Raw genomic sequence first — 24,211 nt, forward strand, 5'->3', positions numbered from 1 at the left:
GAACCCTTACCAGGTTGTAGCGCTCACAAATACAGGACACTGTCCATGACGAGATGCGTTGTGATGATACGGGCAGACTTTTCATTCTGTCAACCGCTGCCATGAATAACTGACACGATTTTCTGAATGGTTTTGTTCACTTGATGTAAAAGACTAGCACTCTATGGACACTGAGAGAGTGGAGTCTCTGTTCTCTGATGCTGGAATGAGGCTTAGAGTAGAATACCAGGAGAAAAATGTTCTGGTTAATGTGAAACTGTGACACAACCTTTGGGAGGAAAGTAGGGTGAGGCCTGAGCTAAACCTTGTCCTTATAGAACATTGTGTAGGGAGGCTCTGATGTTAGTGCTCTAAGCTCAGATACCCTCTTGGCTGAGGTTATCGCTACCAGGAACACCATCTTGTAAGAGAGGTAGAGCAGGGAGCATGTTGCCAGTGGTTCAAATGGTGGTCCCATGAACCTAGAGAGGACCAGGTTGGGGTCCCAGGTGGGGACAGGCTGACAGATGTGAAGGTACAGTCTGTCGAGTCCTTTTAAAAATCAGCTGACCATAGGTTTAGCAAACACCAGATGGAAGGCCGATATGGTAGCTAAGTGTACCCTTATTGAAGACAACGAAAGCCCCTACTGCTTCAGATGGAGGAGGTAGTCCAGAATGAGTGGCACTGAGGCTACTGTTGGGAACGGATGGCGCTGTGCCGACCAGATTGAAAATATCTTCCACTTGGCAAGGTAGGTGGCTTTCGCAGAAGGTTTCCTGCTGCCAAGGAGGCCTTGCCTAACCTGGGCTGAACAGTAAAGTTCCATCAGGTTCAACCATGGAGCTTCCATGCTGTGAGGTGAAGTGACTCAAGATTTGGATTTTGAAGACGACCGTGATCTTGCATCAGAAGGTCTGGGAAGAGTGGAAGGGTGACTGTGGCTTCCACAGACATGTCTAGGAGAGATGTGTACCAGTGCTGACAGGCCCCGGCTGGTGCTATCAATACAACCTGAGATCGTTCCCTCCGGATCTTGAGGAGTAGCTTGTGAATGAGCAGTATGGATATAAAGGCATAAAGGAGCCCTGGCTTGGGTCGAGTCCAGTACTGCCCCTATAACGTCTATTCTCTGGATGGGAGACAGAGTCAATTTTGCTTCATTTAGAAGCAGACTCAGGTTGTCAAAGTGGCTCTGATGTATCTGACCTGAGCTTCCACTTGGGTCCTGGAGCAGCCCTTGATCAGCCAGTCACTGAGGTACAGAAACACTTGTACCTGGTGCCTGTGCAGGAACGTGGCGACGACTGCCATGCACTTGGTGAAGACTCGAGGTGCTGCTGACAGGCCAAACGGAGGGACTGTGAATTGGTAGTAGGTATTGTTCACCACAAACATGAGATACTTTCTGTGGGACTGAGTGATTGCGATATGAAAATACGTGTCCTTCAAGTCGAGAGCGGCATACCAGTCTGTTGGATCCACTGAGTAGATGACGGAGGCCAAAGAGACCATGTGGAGCTTGAATTTTTTCATGAACTTGTTGAGTTGTCACAGGTCCAAGATGGGCCTGAGGCTGCCTTTGGCTTTCGGTGTTAGGAAATACCAGGAATAGAAGCCCTTGCCCTTCTGCTCCTGAGGAACATCTTCCAATGCCTCTAGCGATAGGAGTGATTGCACCTCCTAGGTAAGGAGTTGCTCCTGAGAGAGGTCCCTGAAGAGGGACAGCGAAGTGCGGGGAAGGATGGGAGGACACAGAATTGGATGGAGTATCCCCTCTCCACTGTGTGGAGCACCCAGTAGTTCAAAGTAATACAGGACCTTGCATAATAGAAAGGGGATAGTTGTGATGAAAAAGTAAGGTGAGGTGGATCCAGATCTCGCTCTGGTGCGCTGTCCTTCAAAAGGTCGGTTTGGCCCCTGAAGAGCACTTGGATTGTCCCGAGCTCTGGCCAGAGGGTTGACGCAGCCTTCTCCTGTAGCTCCGATTTCTCCTTCTGGAGCCATCTTGGCAGTTCTGACGACTGAACCATTGCAGAGGTTGCGGACAGAAGTGTCTCTGCTGCGTTAAAGGTGTATAGAGACTGAGGGACCTGAGGGTGGCTCTGAAGTCTTTAAGGCAGTTTAGCCTTTTATCAGTTTTCTCTGAGAAGAGAGTATCACCTTCAAAAGGCAGGTCCTGAATGGTTTGCTGTACCTTGAAGAGGAGGCCAGAAACCTGGAGCCATGATCCCCTTCTCATTGACACTGCTATGACCATAACCCTGGTGGCCACATCTGCCCTGTCAAGTGCTGCCTGAAGGGATGCCTTTGAGATCAGTCGCCCTTCCTCAACCAATGCTGAAAACTCGGTACGGGAGTCTGAGGGGAGCAACTTCGTAAATTTAGCCATCGCTGAGCTGGTGTAGTAGGAGTACCTGCTGACGATGGCCTGCTGGTTGGATATGCAGAGCTGTAAGTCTCCAGTGGAGTAGACCTTTCTCCCATAAAGGTCAAGACTTTTCGCCTCCTGATTCTTTGGGGAGGGTCCCTGGAAGCCCTGATGCTCGTGTTGGTTGGCAGCATTGACCATGAGAGAGTCAGGTGTGAGATGCGTGTATAAATGCTCATAACCCTTGTACAGCACAAAGTAGCATCTTTCCTTGTGCTTAGCCATAGGGGGCAACAAAGCTGGGGTCTGCCACAGAGTCTTTGTGGTGTCAGAGATGGTCTTTATGAAGGGCAGGGCAATATGTGCAGGTCTGGAGGGGGCGAGGATGTCCACCATTGGATCTGCATCCTCCACTACCTCCTCTGCCTGAATGCCCAGGCCCTGGGCAACTCTGCAACAATTGCTGCAGAACCCTGTTGTCCTCCAAGGCTGGGGCTGTCACCGTGCCTGCCAATGCCTCATCTGGTGAGGATGAGGAAGAGATCCCCGTGAGGGGTGGCTGCTCCCTTCCATCCTTACCCCAGGGGTCCCACGGAACCTGGGTTTCTTGAGCCTTTCTTGAGCTCAGTGTAGGGGCTGCATACACCAATGCAGGCACTGCTGGTGCTGAAAGTGCCATTGGTGCTGATGTCATCCTTGATGTTGGAATCGCCATCAGTGCAGGAATCGCTATTGGTTCTGAAGTTGGAGTCGACATCGCCACTGGTGCCTCTGCCAGTGCTGGTGCTGCTAGGACGCCCAGACCCAATGCCGGCTGCGCCAGAGGCATCGAGACGGTAGCACAGGGCAGTAATGGGCCTCCCCCAATCCTGCCAGTGCCGGCGATGCTGGCGGGAATACAAATGAGGCCAAGGCTACCTCCAGTGCCCTGGAATGAGACCCTTGGCTGCGACTTGGCATTGTGAAAAACCCAGAGAGTCCAAAAGGGCCACTGCACCAGGGGCTGCCATTGGGCAGGCCAAGGTGCCGGGTAAGGGTGCTGATCCCGAGTTGATGTGGACCGTCTGCTCCTACTCCTCCAAGACAGACACTGACTCTGAGGTGTCTGAAAACAATAACCATGGAGGAGCGGTACTTTTAGGCACCGAGTTTTCACACCGAGGGCTCAGGGACCAGAGTGGCTGCTGGATGTGCTCCGGTGCTGGGGAGTGGCGTGTCAGAGTCAGAGATCAGCGGGCCATCATAGCGGGCTTTCCCCTTGAAGAAGCCCGGGGAATGACCGTTGCCATCGACCTGTCCCGTCTGGGAGGAGAGAATGGTGACGTGAGATGAAGCAGTTCTCAGGCCACTTCAAACGCCTCCAGTGTTGAAGGGAGGTGCAGCTCACAGCTCAGCCTCAGTGAGCAAAGAGGGTCCAGACTTACCCGCCCTTCTACATGGGCCGGAGTTGGCGTGCCCATCACCGGTGGAGCAGCACTACTGTGGCCTGACTTGGGTCTACCAGCAGCAGGCACCTTAGGCCTTGCAGGGGGAGAGCGACCCTTCTCTGGCCTCTTCTTTTGCAGCACCGGCGATTGTGAACAGTACCTGTGTGCAGCGAGCCGCAAGTGGAGCCAGGATGGTGCCGTGAGTCCTTGTCCTTACCTGGCACTGGTACGCATGCTGATGGTGCCGGAACACTCTGCACCAAGGAGGAAGTACTCAGCGCAGGATCTGCCGACCCAGGGTCGGACTGGGGGAAGAGTGCTGCCTCCATCAACAGGACCTGCAGGTCCTACGCTCTTCTAAAATCCTGGGCCGAAAGGTCTTACAAATGGCACAATGATCCTTCCAATGGCCCTCTCCTAAACACTTTAGACGTGAGATGTGAGGATCACTTCTGGGCACACACTTGCTGCAGGCTTCACAGGTCTTGAAGCCTGGAGACCCCGGCATACCCCAGTGTAGGGAGAGTGTAGGAGGGGATTTCCCCCCCTCTCCCAAGGAAACTTATTTAATACTAACGAACTACTAACTACTCACTATTAATGAGCAATGGAAAACCAATGGTGAACAATGTAAGAAACTGCTAAATATGCTTGTTGAGACAAGCACAGGGAAGTTCCAGCTAACCATCACTGGTGGTAAGAAGGAACTGAGGGGGTGGTGGGTTGGCAGGCTTCTATATTGATGGCCATGTAGGTGCTACTCCAGGGGGCGTCCAAGTCGCCAACGGATGTTGCTAGGGGAAAAATCTTCCAGCTACCATGCATGTGCGTGCACACACACCTCATTGGAATTGACATGAACAATCACTCAAAGAACAATTGTCATTATTAATTATTATTACTGAATATTGTTAAATATTGACTCCATTTCATGAATCTAGCCCTTAGTTTCATGTCTACAGTTACATGGCATAATGGTGCTGTATACAATTTCTTCCTCATTTAAGAGTATGAAGGCAGATTGATTACAGCTTTAAAAAAATGTTATTTCAATGTTTTCTTGGTAAAACTTTTTCAATTGTAGTATTTTCATCTGTTCACAAATCTGTCTAAAACCCAAATATTCAGGACTGTACACATTTTGGAGTAACAATTATTTCACAAACCTGAGTTTGGATTAGAATTTGGGTTAGGATTTCAGTTTTACTGATGATGCAAGATCATTTTGTTAAGATTATAAACTTAGAAACTGCATGGGTGCAAGTTAAGACTGTTCAAATAGCCCAAGCCAAATATAAGGTTGGTGGCTGCAGTCACAAAAATTCCTGACTCGCTAAATATTCAATAGTACATTCAATTAATGTTGATTATTTTAGTTACACCACTCACTTATATGCAGCTTGTAATAAAACATTATTACTTTTCAAATCTTATCCCAAAGGAAAAGATGCTCAATTCCATAGGCCATATCCCACTATTGATTTTCATGTAGACCTTCCTATTAATTTTAATGGGAATCTGACTCCAATTGATGCCATATGCCAGATATTTGAAAGAACCACAAATTAAGAACACAGAACCTCTCTTCAGATTGAAAATTTAAGTGAATTTATGACAGAGAGACATATTTTTCAGAACCCGATGGTTACTCTTCTGCTCTTAAAGGCAAGCAGACAACTCTCAATGAAGTCAGTGGAAGTTACGACAATGCAATGGAAGAGTTGAGCCTGGAGAGTCCTAAAATTTAGGTCTATAATCCTCTTTTCTGTATATGTTTGGCACTGCCTTTAATAGGAGTTCCTCATGTAGAATGAAGGTAGAATATGGCCTTTAAGTAGGTTTTTGTAGAAAGAGCATTAAAAATGGATACAAGCTTGTGTTTAAAAGAAGTATCATAAGAGGAAGGCTGAATATCCACAGAGAGAAAATTAATTTAGTGTTAACAGTTTTAAAAAAGGGGAAGAAGGGAAAAAAATTGTGTTTGAATAGCTGAAACAAGTAGGATAGAAGAGTCGTTTATGGTCAATTTCAATGCAACTATTAATTGCTTATCTAACATCTAAGTACTACAGTGAGGTATACACTAGAAAAACCAAAAAAAAAGGTTCATTAAAAAGTTATTTTGATGGTTTTAGCTACTTCAAATAGGGAAACTCAGCCTCTTTAGGAAACTTTTTCTTCAGCCAGTAAATCTATTTTGGCTCATCCACATTAAGTAACGGTATATATGCCATTCTATTTACAATCTCCTTTGTTTTTTGACTTGCATGGATTCAGTAGCATACACCAAAATGAATGTGTAACATTTGGTATTCACACGTTACATTTAAATAACCTTTATTAAAAAACAATTATATTAAATACAGACTAACAGAATATTCATAATATACTTTACAGAAAAAAATAGCCATGTCTTTATTTTAGAAACATGTTTCTTTAAAAAGTTCTTTGAGATTTTTATAAAACATTTTACCCGTGAAGATAAGTGTCCCGTCAGACCTGTATAGAAAAAGCTTAAACTTTAAATCCTTGGGTTTTTTTTTAATATTTTTACAAGCTTACAATCTATAAATTCTTTAAAATAAAACACAGTATCTTTCGGGATCAAATTGGTCACAGGCCGTTATTTTAAAAAGTCAGTGGAGACTCCCTGAATCCATTCTGAAGTGCCTTTTTTTCTTTCTGGGGATAAATAGTGCAGATTTACTTGGGAATTCAGAGCTCCCTATGTTCTATAGAAAGCAGGAAGTGTGTCAGTGACAGGGTGCAGCTGCAGAGTCCGTAGAGTCAATGAATCCCCCAATATCAGTAGGAGACAGAACTCGTAACTCCAAGTCCAATGCAGTCCATGCTTTTTCCCCAGCCCCTCCAAGGTCTCTGATGGGTTGAATTGCCACACACAGATTCCACAGGAGATGGCACCAGCCCCTCATTTGCTTTCCAAGTTGTAGCAGTGGACATCTCCTTTTCCTTTCCCATCGTATCCAGGAAGTGGCTGTCCATATTTATCCACACACCAGCAATAGCCTCTCTTTCGGCCTTTGGATGGCCGGCACTGAAACAAAATGAATGTAAGGTTCAGTTAGCACCATTTTTTTTGGGTACAGCAGAGATTCCAGTTAATTCTAATCTCTTTGAAAGCTTCAGTAATATAACATGGCCAAATCAACACTGCTTGTGCTGTGAGTAAATGGAATTCTGATTACTAGCACAAACTATTATAATGATATTTTATTTCTACTGCCAGCCAACTCTTAGGGATCTAATAATCCTACAATAAAACTATTCTTACAGAAGCACAAAAAGGCAGCTTTATAAACCACCCCACATGATATTACACAGCACAGTTGTCCATTATTGAGCAAAACCAACTTCAGTGACACTACTTGCAACTGTAAAGGTTGTAGGATCTGGTCCTTTATTTGGGAAAAACCTCAACAGATTACTCTTGTCATACTAAGGGAGTAAGTTTGGCAGAGACTGCACTTGCAGCAATAACACCTCAGCTTGCATCTGTTTGACAAAGGCATTTCAGTACTGTAGTTGATGTTTATTAGCAGATATATAATACCCTGCAACAGAGTTATCACTTCAACAACTGCTAGGTATATTAGAGCTTTATATATATAATTTCCTATAAATAACGTTGCCTGCATATTAATCCATGACCTAAGTAATTTCTAGAGAAAGTACTTGCCTAGCAGGACTAATTATCTATACAAGCCAACCTGAAATTGTAATACATAGTGTGTGTATGCTTTCGCTATAAATTATTTATATATCTATATAAAAGATGAAACTTTGCCTAGAAATAATAATTTAGTACAGAAAAGATGGAAAACCAAGCACACTAAAGAGATTCTTCTAAAGACCCTAAGAATTACAAAGAGAATCTAAGGCAGCATACATAGTTCCTGATCACATATTATTGCATATTACGTTCCTCATCTAGACCCAGTCCAGCTGAAAGGTACCTCTGTAACTGTTTTCTTCTATTACAAGGGGAAGCACCTCTCTCTAATAGTCGTGCAATGTCATATTAAGCATTCTACAGTCAACGCCTTCCCAGGATGGAGTTACAATCTATGTCAACTGGACTTGTGGGATTTTATGGTTGTAGACTCACTGAATGACCTATTGCAGAGACAAGTTCATCAGAACTACAATGACTACCATTTAGTTAGTGAAGACTTTTAAAGAGTCTGTGGCACAAATTTACCAGGCTCTTCCTAGATGACAGTTACAACAGATATGTTACCTAAGGACAAGAACAGAGAAGCCACGTAGTCTGAAGACCTTGCCCACCCTCTGCCACCAACAATAAAAATACACCAAAAAAAGAAGTCTACCTCCACCTTTTTTGGAGGGAACAAGATAACTCATTCTCCATAGCAGGCGGGTGGCCTGTGCACATTTCCAGCTCACGAATTTTATTAACTGAGGATGAAATTTATCCATATTGGAAGAGTCTATAGAAGACGTATGCAGGCACCAATTAAGTCCTCAAAAGAAGGTTTAAGTAGGATTTAAATGGTGCATAGGCCTCTGCATAGGAATCCATTTCACCCTTATAACAAAGCTGTTTGGTCCATGAGCCAGGAGCCACTAATTTTCCCATCCAAGGCTGCACAGTGCAGCACATACAGTCCCTGCTAGTTGAAGACTGTGGAAAGTGGTGAACTCATTTGCTCCTTTATCCCTATCCCTAGCCAGCTCCACAACTCCCCACCATGGACTTTTGGGGGAAGAGATCTCTTTGGGGTTTCCAGTATTGGAAAATTTTCTTTGGATTTCATCATCCTGCCATGAAGCGAAGGTCACCCACGGCTTTTCAGGGCTTGCATGGTTCAGAAAGCTAGATATTGTGCTGAACAGACTCCTCTCCCTGAGGAATGTTTGCTTTTACCATGTTTATTATGGTACATGAACTAAGAGCACTCAGTCTAACTGAAAATAAGCAGTCGTTTAGATTCATTGATTCGAAAGGCCAGAAGATGATTATCTAAGTCTATATTCTTGTTATATCTTTGGGCAGGAAGACCAAATCTCATGTCACGTGCCGAAATAACACAAAGCTTTCTCTTCTTCAGAACCTTTCTTTTGCAGCCGTCCTGCATGCAACAATCGTAGTCACTTAAATGGCAGTTGTGCCAGAAGAATGTCTGCAAGATCAGGTCCAAACTAAACAAATGCTTGTTTTCTGAGAGAGAAAAGCATCACTGGCCAATTGAAAAAAGAGCTGCATTAGTAATTTGCCTAATTATCTGATCATCTTTATTTGAATTACAAGTTAGCCATTCAGTCACTTGTCCTTAAACATAAATCCAACATGGATTTTATCCTTTTACATTATTTAACAAGCCCATTAATGGGAATTTTTCCATTAACTTTAATGGGCACTAGATCAGGACCTAACTGAAGTGGTAATGTTTAATCCTTAAAACTCTTTGGCATCAAAATAATTTAATCCACAGTCCACATTTCTTTTATTATAACAAGTTCATAGATCAGGAAACTAAGGCAGAAATTATTAAGTGATTTTCCAAAGGACACACAGTGAGTGTCTGAGAAAGGATTTCCTAACTCCCAGCCTGATATTCAGTCCACTAGACTGTACCTCTGCTAATAACTGTAACATATCCTCCTTGCTTTTAGAGGTACTGTATGAAGTGTGTTGCACAAATCTCAATGGTTCAAAGGAACTGACTTTGATTACTGTCAAAGACACACATATGTAAACCAAATTATCAGTTTAAAAAGTTGGTCTCATTTTTAATGTCATTTTATTTTCTACAATCTCATCATTGACTTTCAGAATTAAATACAGCTAGAAGCCACCTTTCATTTCTTCTGATTAGCTTGTTTTGGGCAAAACTCTCAGATCTGCTGTGTGCCTTAGAGATAAGAAGCAAAAATAATGCTTTGTCTCCAAAGCAACACAGAAATGTTTTTCAGATCTCTCAAGTTCAAAACAAGGATTTGCACTGATTGCCCAGCACTGGGGCAAGGGACAAACATAGCTGTTATAATAGTTTTATCTGGCCCCAAAGGGATGTTTTTATTCTAAAATCCCATATTTTGCATTCTCTTGCCCTGACATCAAGTGAAATGATAGACAGTGCGTATCAAAAAGACATCTCTCATTCTGTGTTTTGTATACCAGTGGGGCCAGATTCTTGGGCTCAGCTCCAGCTGCTATGTGCTGGCTCAGAAGTGCAAAACAGCTGGAATGATGCCCTAAATGGGGCAGCTGAGGATTTCCTCTGACAGAGGCACCAGATGCCAGCCCTATTGCCCCCTGCTCCGTCCCCTCCACAGAGGAGTGCAGAAGGGACATGGCAAAGCATAAGGGCCACCACTTAATTCCTGGTCAGTACAGTCATCCCTATGGGACTGCAACTGGCATAACTTGGAGTAGCCTTTAGAAAGCTCTAATTTACAGCAAAGGTTATTTTGGCCTCTGGCTGGCCCAGGATTGGGGGAGTTTTTTCTTAAATGGAGCTATGCCAATTCACATCTCCTGAAAAGATGGTCATTTATGTGGATTTGGGATAATTCTTAGAGAATCTTAATTCTGTAAAAAATTGTTTGCTTGCTTGAGACAGATATACCCCCGCACCATGAAACTATATCCATATACCACAGTACTATCGTACAACCTTACATAAATGACTGAGGTATGAGTAAGTAGGGATCAATGTCTAATAGATCTGGTGTAGTATCTAATCAAACAAAGGGGTCCTATTATGCTCTGGAGAAGTCCCTCCAAATTCCTCTTTATCACTTCCTCTCTTTTACACGATTTACTTAAGGATTGAACACAGATTTCTTTAGAGCCCATCAGTGTCACTCCTCACTTCCAGGGGGCATGATGACAGTGACTCTGTATCATGTTTCCAGGTTCTGAGGATCTAGGAGCAAAAATTAAATTAGGGATTCAAACTCTGATCCCGCTACTCTAGAATAACCACAAAGCCAGCCTTCCAGTTTTACCTTTAAACCGATGTTTACTAAGAAGCATCAGGCAAGAAAAGTGAAGTAAATAACAAATATTCATTTAAATGGACAGAGAGTGGAGGGCAGAATTCCTTTCAGAACTGTTCATGTAGCTTCCACTACCACTGACTCTCCTATTTGATTTCATGTTGTACATCACATGGCTTGGCAAGATGATAAGTTCATATTGGCCATCACATTTATTTGATAATTTCCCCGTGCTCCTGATTTAAAAATAATTAAATATAAAAAAATACTTTCAATTGCTTTACATGATGCATCTGGATAGATAAATTCCTTTACACCAAACCTCTCACTCATTAAAACTACCCCCCAGGGTGTCTGGAAAGTCAATTACTAGATAACCACAAATCAAATCATGAAGAACAACTGCATTCAACATGTTCCCGAAGAGCCAGTCAGTGAGGAAAAGAAGTGGTTCATGTGAACATGAAGAGGAAAGCTTTCTTATGTAAGACTTTATATGGCTTTTCTAGATGATCATGATACTTCACTAGATTTATCCCAAACCTAACACTTATCTGTAGACAAATGCTGGTCCTTCATACCTAGGGCCCTACCAAATTTATGGTCTATTTTAATAAATTACATGGTCATAGCATTTAAAAAATCTTGAATTTCACTATTTCAGATATTTAAATCTTAAATTTCACAGAGTTGTAACAAAGCATGAATATTTATTGAAAAATGGCAAAACATAAATATGTAAATCCCTTAAGTCAGCGTTTCTCAAACTGGGGTTCCTGACCCAAAAGGGGGTGGCAAAGCTGTTGTGGGGGGCGGGAGGTTCACGGTATTGCCACCTTTACTTCTGCTCTGCCTTCATAATTGGATAGCTGGAGCACAGCAGATGCTGGACAGGTGCCAAGCTCTGAAGGCAGCACTGCCACTAGGAGCAGTGCAGCCTTCAGAGCTGGATTCCTGGCCAGCAGCCGCGGCTCTCTGGCTACCCAGCTCTGAAGGCAGTGACGCCACCAGCAACAGCGCAGAAGTAAGGGTGGCAATACTGCAACCCCTTTACAATAGGCTTGAGACCACCTTTTGCATTGGAGAAATGCTGTGTACTTGTACATACTTTTACCCTATGGTATAAAAGAGTATAGTATAGGGTAAAAGTACACAAAAGACCGGATTTCATGGGGGATTGGTAGGGCCCTATTTATAACCATATTATTTCTTTGTGTCAGTTCTGCACTGCACTGCATAGCCTGGCACTATGCTGAAATACATTGTACTACTGGACTGTATCTATATCTATCTACAAACATACAATTTGCATTCACAAAGTGTCTTTATTGTCTTAAGATCTCAGAGCATTTATTAACATTTTATTTGATTCTCACGGCACGTTATGAGGTGGGTACTAATATGACATTAAGCTGACGCCAAAAGGCCCGAATCACGCAATTTGCTCTGTATGAGCAAATGCTTATGTCCATGAATTCATTGGGGATTCATTTAGGCATGAGTGTATTTGCCTGTGTGGAGCAGCTTGCAGGATCAAGGTCCATATCAGTGGCAGAGCCAAAGAGAAACACTGGAGGAGTTTTGATTCCAACTCACTGTTCTAACGATTACACCACAAAGCTTCCGATATGACAGCTAAACTGCTTTGGTAAAGAATGAACTACTTTTACAAAATATGCAAACAACTTGCTAACCTTCTCAGGGCAGCATACTTTGGAGGTAGCGTGTCACCATAGTGCACGGAGCTGCATATCCAGCTACTTTAGAGGTACCAGAAGAAAGCCAATATTTCCATTATTAAAAATGCCTGCCTTATAGGACAGTGAAAATATTATTATTTAGGGATGATTTACTATTTCCTAGTATAACATGCTGAATTCTTCAGTCACAATGTGGATACTAATGAGTTACAAATGCTAAATGATGTTAATAGTAGCAAAGCAGGAAATTCGTAGATAACCTAGTTTTATGTTATTCAGATTAGATACATTCTCTCAGTTCCTAAAGTATCAGACCTAAATTTACGATGCAAAAAGCAGGACAATCACTACATTTTCCATAGGGCAGCAAATGCAATCTATTATATATGTACTTATTTCTCATACCTATTGTGGTATTTAATTTTAGAAAGATATTGTAAACATATTACTTTGCATTTTTGCGAGCTGCAGACTGTACCCTTGACACCTACCCTAAAGTTAAGGCCTGCATTACAATTTGATAGCAGTACTAAGTGTTGGCACTAGCTCAGCCATAGCTCTTGTTGCGTCCGCCTGTGCTCATTGAGGGCTTGATTCTGCAAGATGCTGAGGTTCCCTCAATTCCTGTTGAAGCCAGTGGGACATACAGACATCTGGCAGGACAGGGCACATCTGTAACTACCCCTCAATCCTTTGCCATAGATGCCACCATGATAGGCCACTAAATGTAGTGCAGGAACTCTCTCTGAAATTCAGCAGTTGCAGTTTTAAAGCTTCTGGTGGAACATGCACTACACAATTTAGAGTGCAGAAGCAGCTCCTCTTACATGGCATCTTCATCTTACTCTATTAAATGAATAGCTTTGAATGATGACTAGAACTGACACTAAGGTACACTTATTTTAATATCATTTTTTGGAATGGGGAAGTGCCCATTGCCATTGCTCAAAAATGCACCTCAACATTTTGGTGCCTGTGGATCTTGTTATTTATTATTTATTTATGGTAGTACCCAGGAAAGCACCTAGCACAGAATAACACGAAGAAAGAAGGTCCATTCCATAAAGAGCTCACAATTTGAGCTGCAAGTTGACAAAAGTACTGCAGACAAGTTCTGCAAGTGGACAAAGCAGAGCATATTCTTCCGTCTTCTTTAATAGCTAAAGCAGCACAAGGACTATAGTTTGTAACAAAAAGCATATGTCTTGGAACTCTGTTAAAATATCTATTGCTTTAAATAAACTAAACACTTCTATGCCATAGGAACAAGCACACAATCTTGGTTCCCACTCTGAGGGTCAGTGCTCTCCTTAGTCCACTGAACAACTTTCATTGAAATCAATGGCATTTTGGAACGAATGCAGATCGAGGGCTGCCACCTGCATATGGCCCTACGTTAATTTACATCAAGTTAAAATACTATGGAACAAGAATTCACACCAGCTTAAATGAGATCTCCAACCCAAAAAAAGAAACTTGCCTGCTTAAGAACACCACCAGCTGCTCAGGAAAAGCTAGAGTGAATAGATGAGCTATGCAGTATGCCCTAAAGGTCAACAAACATAGGCACTGTCAGACCAGTGGAAGAAGTGTATTCTAGAGCCAGGAGCTCCCACTGAGAGCGCCCATCATGAAATCTGCAGAGGTTGCTGATCTCAGTTGTTGAGATGCTACATAAGAGGAAGGGTTGTCTCTAAGAGTACACCTGTGCTGAAAAAAGGTGTGTTCTTAACTCATGTTAGCTAACCTGGGTTAAAACAGTGGTGATGCCACAGCAACTTGGCTTTTAACTCAGGTTAGAAGCTTGAGTTAAAGCTTATGAAGCAGCCTGGGGTTGAACTTGAGCTGATAACCCAAATTAAAAGCCGAGTTGCTGTGCCTTCATTGCTACTTGAACTCAAGTTAGCTAATGCAGATTAGCTAACCAAGTTAAGAACATACGTTTTTTGGGGGGTTTTTGTTTTGTTTTTTCAGACTAGACATACTTGAAGAAATCCATGATCCAAGCAACAGAGAGCAGCAGGACTTAAAGTGAAGTCCATTGATGAGTGGTAGCAAAGTCGGGAAGGCTGCTCACTTCACTTTCATTTCCAACTGATAAAAAACAGTAGAAGACAGCTAAAAATACATGGAATGCTTTTCATAATATTATTTTCTAGCATAAGCACTGCTGTGGTTACCACAGGGATGTGAAGGGAGAAATGGGTTTGAGTAATCACGAAAGGGAGAGGGAAGGAAGGTGCACCACAATACAAATTCTCTTTAAAGACGTGATCCAGCCTCTGAAAAAGCTTGAGAACCTCTGATATAAAGCTCTGTAAATTTAAAAAACTACACCTTAAATTGCCCCAAGAAACTAATTCAGAGTCATTGCAATCTACTAAACATTGGAATTCTGGGTTCTGACATGAAAAAACACTAAGCAAGGGCCCTGATATTTATTCTCCACTAGCCAAAGTTTCTTGAGAGCCCTTCATTGGCAGCCTTAAGTAGAGCATGTCGCAATAATTCAGTATGGAGATAACAAGACATGAATAGCTGTGGTGGTGTCTGCATTTGTCAAGAAACCAAATGCAAATGGAAAACCAAAGTGGTTGAGAGACCATCATTACTGAAGAGTAAATACTGAGTGTATCACTTTCACTATAACACAACATAGATTTTGGAAGTGATCTCTGCGGTGTATAAAGGACGGATATATAGCTTTCTCAAGTTGCTTTTTTGTAATGTGACCTAATCCAGTTCTTCTAGGAACTCTTAAGCAGCTATTTACAATTCAAAGCATTGATCTATTACAGTCATATGGTGACTCCTACAGCTAACACAGTGGGTTATTACAGAGGTAATGCTTTTTTTAAACTGATGGGCACTGATATCCAGGGCTCTGGCCAACCCATGTGTGATTGGGTATGAAGTTTCTCAGTTTAACCTGTTGTCAGGAATGACAGCAAATAAAAACACTGTCCACACCTGACATGGCTGGGTGCTATGCCACCAGGTCCTAAAACTGGGATAAAGTAATGTTTCAGTGAAGTGCTATGTAATGGACATGAACATTACCAGTAATGTTAAATTTGACTTCGTATTAACAGATAACTATGTGGAAAAGCTGAAATACACTTACTGAAATGATCAAGAAATATTACTCACTTGCTTTTTCTTGTAAAATCCCTTCTTGTCACAATTTGGAATATGGAATCCTCTTGGACTCAAGACATTCTGGATCTTTAAGTGATTTAATGTATCTTCCATTTCTCTACGGCAGGGACCCTGTCAATGAACACGTTTTAGAAAACACAAATGAAATCCTCTCACTCAAACCCTGTCTCCAATATTCTTAAAAATAGTAAATCTGTAGACATTAAAAAGCACTAAGCAGCAAAAAAAATCTGAAAAATAGGGTGATGGATCTGACCAGAAATGAACAGAAAGAGCCACACTTTCTTTTTTAGCATGCTAGCTTAAATCCTGCAAGCACAAGTCTGACTACTGACCAGCTTGCTCCCAGCTGCTATGTAGCCATACCCTAGAAGCCCCAGTTCTGGACCAGTGGCCCACAATCTATCATTAGCCCTCACAGCTACCTAAAATGATAATTCTGCTATACATAGATTTATTTTTTGAACGAAGGACACTCTGAACCCCTCAGACACTGATGTGCTTTAACTGGAATGTCTGACTTCTCTGACTTCAGTAATACATTGAACATGCAGGAAAATCAACCTTGCTAATTTATCTCAGCTGCCATAAACTCTCTACATGGAACTGACTACTTTTTATAGATTTTGAAGCCTTCTTTTTGCAGAAGAAAGATACGTCTGGATCACCCATGAACATATTGATGAAGTGCCAAAGTATACCCAAGCAACATTTTGTATGCCTGTTGGCACTGGTATGAAGATAACCAGATTGTCTGCCAAGAGCAGTACATGAATCATAGTTTTAACTGCTCGCATTCCCTATACCTAGGCTGCCCTGCAAATCTTCCCATATACTGTAAATAAGGAATAAGAAACAGTGGCAGCTCTTAACCCTATGGTCATTACCTGCTGACATTTACAGTGTGACAGAACAATCGCTACAAATCTAGATACAGATTTGTGTGCACTAGGCACATTTGATAATCAGTCAAAAGCTGGTACTCAGTCCCATGCTAGAGCACTTTCCATACTTTGCTTCCTGGACCACAGACTCAAACTTTTGGATTGAACGTAAGGCCTTTTTCTTTTTTGCATTACCCTTTCTTTCTTGCCAATGGGTAATCAAATCTAATCAAGCAGTTATTAGTCCTAGTCTGAATCTGTTCACACCCACGTGTGATAACTACAGGTGAGATTAAGCTTTTTACTGTCCAAGGTTTATTATTGATAATCAGATTAAAAACAAACACTAGGCCTCTGTGTTTTCCAAATGTAATCTGTCTGGCCTGCTGACCCTCTGTATTTGCATCTCCAATAGTTTTACTGGTCACACAGTCAAAACTCCTTAAATGGCTACAACAATTACCACCATCTGGTTTTCTATTTATCTTGTCAAATACAGCATGCCAAAAAAAAAAAAAAGCATGAGAATGTATTCATCTTTTCTACTTATAAAAATACTTACATATTCAGTCTCTTGTTTGGATTCAGAAGAGAAATTCAGTGTATCTGTACTTTGTGAATCATATTCCACTTTGTACCGCTGTGTATTTTTGGCTTGTTCTTTCCTGATGATATCTATTTTGGTGTGATGTGGATGTGATTTGGAATCTGACACCCTGTGAGTGTTAGGGATGGCCTGATTCTCTGTGCTACTGGCATTCTGGTCTTCTTCTGAATCACTGGAATTTCCTTCAAATAAAATAAATTCAACAAAGAAACAAAGTTAATTATTCAGTTAAGCCTACGAGCTCAATAGCTTATTTTTTAAAAAATCTATTTTTTCTTTTCTTTTTTATTAAGAAACGCAGAAAGCCTTAAATGACATAGTGTTCTCTGAGCAGCAATGTCTGTATTTCGTGAACAGAAAGAATTCTAATGTTCTCAGGATTGAAATATCTTGTAAACTCCTAGTAATTCTTTTAAACTCTGCATTCCACTGTCACTGTTGGTTGCTACTAATTATAAATCTTGTTTTTCTACTTAATTGTATGAAAAATTTCATTTATACTTTACATCAATTTGATTTTTTAAATCACGGCTATTTAAGCTGAATATACAGCCAATTGCTTGCCTTAATTTGAAGTGTTTTTTCTCACCAGAAGGGGGCAGATTTGCACTGGGACGTGATCATTTCCAGAGTTGGATCTGAATCAGAAATCTGTTATCAACTTTACCAATAAAAGACATGTAAAAAATTCAAATAATTTATTTCTGCCCTAGAACTGATTTTATTATCATTTAGTAACAATAATGAATTCCTGTAATGTCTTATGATGGTTAGTATTCTGTAAGGTAGTGTCTCTCCTTTATATCTTCTCCAGGAAGGGAATTAACAAAGAGATATTACTAAACAGAATACTACCATGTTTATTTTTAATGGGCCTTAATACAGTTATTTCTTAATTTTCTCCCATATACTGCAAAAATTTGGTAAGTTAAATTTTACTTAGTTGATAGAGAATTTTCCAATTTGATTCTGTTTTTATATGAAACACATTTCAGATTATGAACACAACACTGCCATCCACTCATCCACAGTATCAAAGAACAAACATCCTGCTTATTTGCTTTGCACTCTGAGTCAGAAGAGTTTAAAAATATTTTCTTCTCTATCTACTTTCCATAGAAGTAAAAGAAATAAAGTACCCCAGAATATTGTACAGGACAATGTTTCCATATACTTAAGATTATGTGACTATCCTATACTATACTATACTATACAGGACTCTTCCAGTGTAAATGCAAATGGCTGCATTTCCTCTAAGATATTTTTAAAGTTTATATCTCTTTATCAGTTAAGTCAGACTGCTTGCTGCATTTCAGCCCCTTGGCTGCAGGCCCTCTGAACTTTTTTTAAAAAAGGAAAGGAAATCACATTGGAAATGTAAAATTATAACATGTTCAGGGCACAGATTACTTTTAATACTGTTGCTTCAGTGCTATACTAAAGTTAAAGCATAAAAGCTATATTAAAATAGTGCTAAAAGGCTCACTAAAAAGCACCAAAGCCAAGAAATTCAGCATTAAGACTGAAAGCCTTCCTAACATATCCCACTGAGTCCAACAATTTTAGCACATATGGCACTAAGGCCCCTGCAATACAGAGGCACAAGGAGGAGGAGGAGGGATCAGAGTTAACATCGTGTGCCAGTGGTTGTGGTGTAGCCACTGCTGGCAGTAGATATAATTGACCAGGAAAATCCAACTCCCAGTGCAAATGGATTAAGGAAGTTTAAGTCTTAACTCTGAATTTCCTGGCTTTTGTGGGTTTAACTCAGACTCTCAGTGGTATTTGAACATATTTTTTGTGGTTTAATTTCTTTTTTTTTTTTAAGTAGTATTTTTTTTCTCATTCTCAATGGTGTTTGGAAGTGTTAATACAATAGAACATAATAATCTAGATCTCTTAAATCTAAATTATTTGCCCAATAGCATTTTGCAGCCATTCTAATTTATTAACCATGTACATATAGATTTAGAAAGTATTTTAACAAGCATTATATAACCAACAGATTACAACGGCCACTTCATAGTTTATATAATTAATCATGGCAATCTGTTCTTAAGCAGTTATCAAATCAGAGTTAAGAGCTATGACTACAATTTTTTATAATGTCAAGACATACCATATTGCATCAGTTTATTCTATAGAGCTGTTGTCATATTAATTACATACCCATTCCTAACACATTCAAAACTATCATGAAAAAAGCACAGGGAGAGTTGTTTTTTTCTTTTACTAATATTATAATAGTCCCTTAAAATGTGAGCTGTATTAATGCCAGAAAGATCTAACATGCACTAGAAGCTAGTGGGCTTCTAAATCTGGCATTAAAATAACATTTTAAAATATAAATCTATATAAAACTTTTTTTTAGCATTTGCTGTAACTTAACAAGGACAAAAAACAATTTTACATGGTATTCTACCTATCTGTATACGTGGGAACAGATTTGATCCTATTCTGACAGTTTGTTGTATGCTAGAATCTGTACTGGAAACTTGGATTTAGGATTGAAACTCTAGTAGTCCCTTAAAGAGGCAGGCACTATGCATGGCATTGGTTCAGCAGATTTCTTCCCTCTTGAAAACTAAGCACTCAACTTCTATTCCCAGGAAGGGGCCTACCTTTCACTTTATACACAGGGGCAAAGTTCCCATTGACTTTAACAGGATTTTGTCTCAATAAGGAGTGCAAGAACAGGGCTTTAGTATTTTAACTATTTAGGGCTGAAGTTAGTAAGAGATCTCAACAGAAGTGAGAGTCCAGAGTCATCTTCCCTTCCTTTCCTCATTATATATACAGTTATAAAATAATAATGATAACTGATAATTAGCGTTGCCAATTTCCACCCTTTGGATGGATACCCCAGTCATCCAGGATTCCTTTTAAGGTAGAGTTAACAGCATCAAGCTCTTATATGAAGGATGTTGCCATGTCATTCAATGAGGTTTAAAACTTCACTCAGCATGTTCTGAACTCTCCCTCTTTCAAACTGTTACTGCTCGTGAGCAGCACAAAAACAAGGCATTTTGTCCTCCTGCAGCACTGGCGGCCACTTCCCCTCACACAGCTAAGGAGAGGCCAGCCAAAGAGTGCCTGCAACCCAGAAGAAAAACTCCACGCTGCTTTAAAAACAACAGTGCCAAACCTTTTAACATGCTTTCTTATAAAGTAGATGTTACATCCTCCATATGGGTTAGTAAACTCTCTAATGAAATTTGTGCAAATATTAATTGTGCTTTCCTGATCTGAATCCCAACTTTCCCTGTTTCTGAACATTGCAAAATGTGCATGCTTACAGAAGTTGTTCCAACCTTCCCTCCCTCTTAAAGAAACACACTCTAAATGATTTTACTTACAAGAGAGCGCTGGAAAGGTTAGTTTTTTACCTATCGTTTATTTTCAAAAGTGTACCCATATTATTCACCCCTTTTAAAACTACCAGCCTCTGATACTTTGTTTTAAATAGTCAATAACTTTCCAGCCTGGGAAAATATTTGTCCCATTTTCTGTGTACTCTTTTCTTCTATGAATTTTATAAGTAATTCATCCATTTTTAATATCTCAGCCTGGCAGACCTGCCTCCTCAGTCAACCAGTTCAGAGGGGAAAAGACTCCCTCATATTTTTTTTAAAAAGCATCCTCACCTCTCTTGCAAGGAAGGATTTTGCAACAGCGGAGATTAAAGAATCTTTCTTGTCCTATCCCTCATCCAAATGATCCTAAACTTGACACACAGCCGTAGATCTGACCACGAGATCAGAAAACACGACCATTTATTTTGAAGAGCAGGAATTACCACGTCAGTCTTAACAGTGCACTAAGACTGGAGTTTTGTTTAAGAATCCATCCGCCAGGAGTTGGCTGCAATACTTGGGTGGCGCTTAACAGAAACATTTTTGCAGTAAGAGAGTGGTTTTCTGTTCTTTTCTTTTTTTGTTTTGTTTTGGTGTGTGCAAACTAAACTTATTGTTTTTTTTTTTTTTTGCATAAAGGCAACTGATTGATAGATTGATTTGCATCAAACTTTTTTGGAGGGGCTTTTTTTTTGTGCCATTAAACAACACAAACACACACAAAGTGAACGGCTGGAACTTGCTGTCCTTACCTGGAACATGTGGTCCTTGCAGCAGGAAGGTCCGCAGCTTGCTGCCCGTGGTCACGTTGGTGCAAAGCCCCCTGCCCTCTAGCAGCGCCTGCAGCGGTCTGAGCTCCCCTGGGCGCGGCAGGCAGCTGAGCCCGGCTCCGCAGCGCTCGCTGTAAACCCCGCACTGGCGCCCCTCCTGCAGGGCGCAGGTCAAGCAGCAGCCGCAGCCCGGCTCCCGCACCAGCTCGGAGCACTCGGGCGCCAGCGGCTTGCACTGTTCCAGCGCCCGCGAGTCGCACGGCTCGCACCGCACCACCGGCCCCACCGCCACCGCCCGCCGGCTCAGCAGCGCCAGCGCTGCCACTGCCCACAGCGCGCAGAGCCGCGCCACCATAGCAACAAGCGCAGGGGGGGCTGAAGAGGGGACGAGGAGCAGCAGCCGCAGAGAGAGCAGGAGAGGGACAGAGCAGCAGCCACACGCGCACCTAGCCCGGGGCAGAGCCGCCTCCACCACACGAGGGGGGACTCACAGGCACTCGCCCCCCAACACAGGCGAGGGGAGACCAGCCCAGACCCCTGCCACGGAGGTTCAGAGCAGAAGGCTCAAGCCCCAACCGCTCGCCCCCCTAACAGAGTCCAGGAGGCTAAAGCTACGGTCACCCCCTGTCTGCAGCCGGGACCCGCCACCCCCTCACAGCCCCCCTTGCAGTAGGAAGAGCAGCTAGCGCCCAAGACGGCTTGTTGCTTCCTTCCCCTCCAATAGCTCCCAGATCGCTTGGCTTTCACACTGATTTCTTGCCGCAGACACAAATTTGAAAATAAAATAAATTAAAAAAAATCAACAAAAAAAATACCCAAACCGAGCAAAATGGTCTGGCTGGGAGGAAACGTGGTCCCAAAATGATCACGGAAAGAGAGGAGAGCAGAGGGGAAATGAAGGAGAAAAAATAAATTAAGAGAGCAAAGTTCCCTTCTTTTTATTCTCTTTGTTGCCTGCTATTGGCTTCTACTCTCTGTAACTCTGGGCTCCCATCTGTTCCCTCATTCAGCAGAACTTCTTGCCTATATACAACTCCTGCTTAGGACACGCCCCGGACTATGAATAATGAACAACTCTGGCACTGCAGGAGAAGGGGAGTGACTATCAAAATCCAGATTTCGGTTCAGAAAGTAGTGTAAAGCGCGCGCGGGGGAAGGGGGGGGGACCTGGGTTGTGAGCTGAGTTTAAGTGCCCTTTTGAGAAACCCTCTTTGAGGAGATGGCCGTTGGGACTGACTTTGGGCAGAGAGAGAGACTGCATCGTATGCGTTTTGTTCTCCTTCCTCCACTCCCCTTGGTACTGTGAGAGGAGACACGAGCAAAGCTAAATGAAAGTGCCCTTTTTGGATTCCTGTCTACAATCCTGTCCACACTGGAGCTGATTGATAGCCCAAGACAACCTAGGAGGCGTGTCTGTTAACACACACAATCAGGTTTAGGACATACCTTGGACTAGCTTCCATCTCACATTGACAGTTGCAACTTCTTGGGAAAACTGGAATATCTATTTATTTCTCTCTCTCTCTCTCTCCGGCACTGGAACACGGTACTTTCGGTGAAGCTGATGTATGAATGTTCCTCCTAAGTATCTTTTTAAAAGTGCTCTCTGAACTCTTAAGACTTTATCTCCTTGCCAAGACAAAACAGTTTACATAACTACTTCCTTTTCCAATTCTGAAATGCAAAACTGGATTTTGCACAGTGAATTTAAACTGTTTTTTATCAGTGCAATTGCAACTTCTGTTCTTTTTTTTTTTTTAAACGTCCCACTGTGTTTGGTTAAACCTTAATCAAGAAAACTTTTAAAGTAGCATAGGCGATGTTTCTGTATATTGTATCTAAATATGTTACATACTACAGATACTTAGACCCTAATTTGTTTATGTACATATGTATGGCCTTTCACTCGTAAACATTTTTCCTCGCAAGTTAAAATTAATAGCGCTTCCAAAATACTGTCTAGCAAAACCGTTTCCTGTCATGGAAACGAAACGAACCAGAATACGAGTCTGTTTCCAAACCATTTCTTGGCACTGAGATTCCCCTCTCAATGATTCTTGTCGATCCGTTTGTCCAAATCCAGACGAAAGAGTAAAGGGTTTACTTTATTACCCAATATATTGCCACCCTATATAGATTGTCTGTTCAGAACACTGCACATTTAAAATAAAATGTTTCCAGCATTAAAGTCAACTTTCTAGTTAGTCTTCCCTGTTCTTTATTCGGCTCCCATACTTTTCTGCTACAGTCCTAGGTGGCCCTTTTAACAACTTTAAACTAGGTCTGATTTTCTATCCTAAAGATTATGCGTAAGAGATCTTTATTCAAGATTTTAAATTTGAAAATGAATTTAAAGCGTACGGAGAGAGTGATCCGCCACATTTAATCTCCCCATAATGCACGATGATTTGCAGGCTTCTTTGTCCTCCGGCTCATTTTATAAATTTACCAATAGAGGTCGCTGGTTGCCCAGGATTGAGTCAAAGACTGAATAAACTTGATTGAGCCCATTTACAAAGAGGGGATTGATGAATTTGCTCTAAACTGAATGCATTTTGTTTAGAGATTATCTCAGGAAAGCTTTCTGTTGCCTTCCCTCACCCCCACATTCTTATAGATGGCAAAGTTTGAAAATCTTTGGGATCATTTTAGGGTTAGTATCAGGAGGACTCACAACATTGCTCAAAGATTAGGTCCAAAAGAAGGCTTAGACCTTCCTCTTTTCCATCCCAGCAGTAGCACTGCTGGATAGCACAGTAGATCAAATATGTATAAAAGCATCGTTTTCAGCCACAAACAATTTTTATAGTTTACTGATTTCAAAATTGAAGCAAAAAGGTAAAGGAAACACTGAGCAAAATAAATACATAATACAAAAATAGCAATTCTCTTCCCACAAAAACACATATAAATTGTTCTCAAAGTACACATCATTGTGTCTGTAAGTAACTTGTTCGTAATATTGCTTTATGAACAT

The 24,211-nt window shown here is 41.6% G+C and overlaps 1 protein-coding gene across 1 annotated transcript; it reads right to left on the minus strand.

Moving 5' to 3' along the window:
- Positions 1-4,730: 4,730 nt before the first annotated feature.
- IGFBP3 (insulin like growth factor binding protein 3) lies at positions 4,731-22,342 on the minus strand. Its single transcript, XM_032796829.2, has 4 exons — positions 21,217-22,342; positions 17,067-17,293; positions 15,612-15,731; positions 4,731-6,832 (listed from the first exon to the last, which is right to left on the minus strand). The coding sequence occupies exons 1-4, from the start codon at positions 21,587-21,589 to the stop codon at positions 6,707-6,709; spliced, it is 846 nt and encodes a 281-aa protein (XP_032652720.1). The 5' UTR covers positions 21,590-22,342; the 3' UTR covers positions 4,731-6,706.
- Between the last annotated feature and the right edge of the window lie 1,869 nt (positions 22,343-24,211).

Source organism: Chelonoidis abingdonii, chromosome 2, assembly GCF_003597395.2.
Source record: "Chelonoidis abingdonii isolate Lonesome George chromosome 2, CheloAbing_2.0, whole genome shotgun sequence".
Lineage (NCBI taxonomy): Eukaryota > Metazoa > Chordata > Testudines > Testudinidae > Chelonoidis > Chelonoidis abingdonii.